The sequence below is a fragment of the Solanum lycopersicum genome, chromosome 3, assembly GCF_036512215.1.
Source record: "Solanum lycopersicum chromosome 3, SLM_r2.1".
NCBI classification, from domain to species: Eukaryota; Viridiplantae; Streptophyta; class Magnoliopsida; order Solanales; family Solanaceae; genus Solanum; species Solanum lycopersicum.
This window is the reverse complement of record NC_090802.1, coordinates 57,646,006-57,650,901: the sequence shown is the minus strand read 5'-3', so window position 1 is coordinate 57,650,901 and position 4,896 is coordinate 57,646,006. Positions and strand designations below refer to the sequence as shown.

Below are 4,896 nucleotides of genomic sequence, written 5' to 3'. Positions count from 1 at the left end.
AGTTCCTTGTTTTCGTTAGCAGTGGTTATTGTTTCTCCTCTTATTCGTCACTTACGGTAAGTTTCTACCTCCACCCCTTTTATTTTCTAAACAAGAGTTTATTAACCGTGAAACCCCACTAATCTGTTATCTATATTACTTATTTAATAAAAGTTTCGTCAACTAGGTACTCTTAGTCTTTGAATAGTTTAAAAATACCCCTTTAAATTTTCAAAAGGAGTCGAACTAATCATAGTTCTCAAAATGACCTAGCGGGTCGTTACATTACCTACCACTTAAACAATCGTTCGTCCTCGAACGGGAAAAGAAAAGAGCTAACCTGAACGCTCAAAAAGATGAGGATATTTACTCCTCATGTCTAACTCTGTCTCTCATGTAGCCTCCTACACTGGACGATGCTTCCATTGAACCCTTACTGAAGCAATCTCCTTGGACCTTAGCTTCCGAATTTGCCTATCCAAAATGGTGATCGTCTCTTCCTCTAAAGTCAAATTCTGATCAAGTAACACTGAATCCCATTGAATCACATGATCACCACCCTGATGATACTTCTTAAGCATTGAAATATGAAATACAGGATGAACACCTGACAAACCAGGTGGCTAGGCCAACTGATACGCCACCTCACCAATACGCTCAACAATCTCGAAAGGACCAATATACCTTGGGCTCAACTTGCCCTTCTTTCCAAACCTCATCACACCCTTCATGGGTGAAACCTTCAATAAAACCCTCTCTCCAACCATAAATTCTAAATCACGAATCTTTCGATCTGCATAACTTTTTTGCCTACTCTGATCCATGAGAAGTCTATCTTGGATCAACTTGACCTTGTCCAAGGACTCCCTCAACAAATCTGTACCCCATGGTCTAACCTCAAATGCATCAAACCAGCCAATTGGAGATCGACATCTCCTACCGTATAGAGCCTCAAATGGTGCCATCTCAATGCTCGAGTGATAACTATTATTGTAAGCAAACTCCGCTAAAGGAAAGAACTGATCCCACTGACCACCAAAGTCAATCACACACGCCCGCAACATGTCCTCAAGAACCTGAATAGTCCGCTCAGACTGACCATTAGTCTGAGGGTGAAAGGCTGTACTAAGATCCACCCGAGTGTCCAACTCTTTCTGCATAGACCACCAGCAATGAGATGTAAATTGGGTGCCACGATCTGAAATAATAGATATAGGAACCCCATGCAAACGAACTATCTCTTGAATATAAATCTTGGCTAACTTCTCTGAGTTATAGGTAGTCTGAACTGGTATAAAGTGTGAAGACTTAGTCAGCCGATCCACGATGACCCATATAGCATCAAACTTACCCAAGGTACGTGGCAACCCTACCACAAAGTCCATAGCAATGCGCTCCCACTTCCACTCAGGTATGGGCATCCTCTGAGTCATACCTCCAGGCTTTTGGTGTTCATAATTCACTTGCTGACAATTAAAACACCGAGATACAAAATCTACTATGTTCCTCTTCATATGACACCACCAATAGTGTTGCTTCAAGTCACGATACATCTTAGTATCCCCTGGATGAATAGAGTACCTCGAACTATAAGCCTCCTCCATGATCAATCTAGTCAAATCACCTGTACGAGGAACACATATACGACCCTTAATCCTCAAAACTCCCTCACTATCAAGAATTGCAGCCTTGGCTTCTCCTTCTAACACCTTGTCCCTAATCTTACATAAATCACCATCATCAAACTGTTGAGCCCGAATCTGCTCCAACAAGGATGACCTAGCCTCCATATAAGCCAACACCTTACCAGATTCTGAAATATCAAGTCTAACAAAGCTATTTGCCAGGGATTGGACATCCCTAGCTAAAGGACGCTCGCCAACCTATAACATGGCTATACTACCCATACTTACCGCCTTCCGACTCAAGGCATCTGCTACAGCATTTGTCTTGCCTGGGTGATAAAGAATAGTCATATCGTAGTCTTTGAGCAACTCTAACCATCTCCGCTGCCTCAAATTGAGATCTCTCTGATTGAATATATACTGGAGACTACGATAATCCGTGAACACTTCACAATGCACACCATAAAGATAATGCCTCCAAATCTTCAATGCAAACACAACAGCCGCCAACTCTAAATCATGAATAGGGTAGTTCTTCTCGTGAACTTTCAACTGCCTCGAAGCGTTAGCTATCACCTTTCCCTTCTGCATCAATACACAACCAAGACCAATTCGAGAAGCATCACAATATACAACAAAATCCTCTCCCTCCACGGGTAGGGTCAAAATCGGAGCAGTAGTCAATAAAGTCTTGAGCTTTTGGAAACTAACCTCACATTCGTCAGACCACTGAAAAGTCACATCCTTCTGTGTCAATCTAGTTAATGGAGATGCAATGGATGAGAAACTCTCAACAAACCATCGATAATAACCTGCAAGGCCCAAGAAACTCCGAATCTCAATAACTGAAGCAGGTCTGACCCAATCTCTAACCGCCTCAATCTTCTTAGGATCCACCATAATACCTCCTTTGACACTACATGTCCCACGAATGCTACCGAACTAAGCCAAAACTCACACTTTGAAAACTTTGCATAAAGCTTCTTCTCCTTTAGAATCCCAAGAACAATCCTCAAATGATGCTCATGTTCCTCCTTAGTGCGTGAGTATATTAATATATCAGCTATGAAGACAATAACAAAGGAATCTAAATACGGTCTGAACACTCCATTCATCAAGTCCATAAAAGCTGCTGGGGCATTAGTCAATCCGAAAGACATCACCAAAAACTCATAATGACCATAACGTGTTCGAAAATCTGTTTTAGGGATATCCTCCGCCCTAACCTTCAGCTGATGATAGCCAGATCTCAAGTCAATTTTGGAGAAAACTGAAGCACCCTGCAACTGATCAAATAAATCATCAATACGAGGTATCAGATACTTGTTTCTGATGGTTACCATGTTCAACTGCCGATAGTCAATACACATACGCATAGATCCATCTTTTTTCTTCACAAATAACACTGGAGCACCCCAAGGAGATACGCTTGGTCTAATAAAACCTTTGTTCAACAAATCCTGCAACTGCTCCTTCAACTCCTTCAATTCAGCCGGTGCCATACGATAAGGAGGAATAGAAATTGGCCGAGTGCCTGGCTCCACATCAATACAAAAATAAATATCACAATCTGGTGGAAGACCTGACAAATCGGTCGGGATTACCTCTGAAAATTCACTCACCACTGGAATAGACTCCAGCATAGGAGTCTCAACACTAGTATCTCGAATGTGTGCCAAGTAAGCTAAACATCCTCTCTGTACCAACTGACGAGCCTTAAGAAATGATATCACATCCTTATGAGGGTGACTAAGAGAACCTCTCCATTCGACTATAGGAAATCCAGGTATAGCTAAAGTAATTGTCTTGGCATGGCAGTTTAAAATTGCATGGTAAGAAGAGAACAATCCATACCAAGAATCACATCAAAATCTATCATATCTAATACTTTTAAATCTGCATGAGTGTCATACCCCATCAAGGTAACAATACATAGTCGATACACCCGATTTACAACTATAGAATTCCCGACAGGAGTAGAAATACGTATCGGTAAATCAAGGGACTCACATAATATATCCAGACTAGGAGCAAAATATGTGGACACATAAGAATAAGTAGAGCCTGGATTAAATAATACAGTAGCTGATCAATGACAAACCAGAACAATACCTGTGATAACAGCATCTAAAGCTTCAGCCTCTGGCCTGCCTGGAAAAGCATAACAGTGAGAACGACCTCCCTCAGATGGTGAATATCCACGACCACCACCTCGACCAGAAGAAGTACCACCTCTACCTGGGTAAGAACCGCTTCTACCTCTCTGTGCACCCCTCCTAGAGGGAGGTTGTGCAGCCCTGAAAGTCGAAGCCTGAGAACTCTGATGTAAGCCACCACGTCTGGTCCTAGGGCAGTCCCTCACAAAGTGTCCCATATCACCACACTCAAAACAGCCCCTACGAGACGCAGGCTGATGAGAGGAACCTTAATGACCAGAATGCCCTCCACGAACTACAGGTCTAGAAGATAAACCCTGCGAAGTATGCACTGAGCTCGAAGAGTTATGCCCAGCGTAACCTGCCTCAGACGCTGGTATAGCAGCATGAATGGGTCTGCTGGACTGAGGGTGATAACCTCTGCCCAAGTAACCCCGACTCCTAGGCGGAGCACCATCATAATCACCTGAATAACGAGTCCTCTTGCCCTCTCGCTGCTCAAATCCCTCACGCCGAATCATCTCAAGCTCCTTAGCAATATCTACCACTTTCTGGAATGAAACACCAGAAGCAGCAACCTGAGAAACTCCTAGACGGATCGGAATAATCAGACCCTTAACAAACCTTCTCACTCTCTCAGCCTCTGTGGGAAGTATCATTGAAGCATGCCTAGCCAAGGCATGAAATTTACCCTCATACTCTGCAACTGACATACCACCTTGCTGCAAACCCTCAAACTCGGCCCTCTTGCGCTCCCTCTCACTGCGTGGAACAAATTTGGATAGAAATACATGAGTAAACTGAGTCTAGGATAGTGGATGGGATCCAACTGGCCTACTACTAATATAATCCCTCCACCACTTCTTAGCAGAGCCAGTCATCTGAAACGCTGTGTAGTCAACTCCATGAGATTCCACTAATTCAAGATTATCCAACCTCTCATGACAACTAACTATAAATTCATATGCATCCTCAGCTAAGTCACCAGTATAAGTAGGAGGATTCATTAGTCTGAACCTCCCAAACATCTTTTGCTCATCAATAGTCATAGAAGGCCTGTTCACCAAATGTGATGTCATATCTGGAAACTCCATACTATCCAACCGAGGAGCTACAACGGCAGCTGGCTGAGTCCT

The 4,896-nt window shown here is 43.1% G+C and overlaps 1 protein-coding gene across 1 annotated transcript; it reads right to left on the bottom strand.

The window, feature by feature from the left end:
- Positions 1-383: 383 nt before the first annotated feature.
- On the bottom strand, positions 384-3,978 carry LOC138347697 (uncharacterized). The gene is made up of 9 exons (XM_069296001.1): positions 3,717-3,978; positions 3,459-3,668; positions 3,209-3,375; positions 2,831-2,953; positions 2,346-2,546; positions 1,893-2,189; positions 1,604-1,781; positions 920-1,177; positions 384-586 (listed from the first exon to the last, which is right to left on the bottom strand). Exons 1-9 carry the CDS (start codon positions 3,976-3,978, stop codon positions 384-386), a joined length of 1,899 nt encoding a protein of 632 aa, XP_069152102.1.
- Positions 3,979-4,896: the final 918 nt, after the last annotated feature.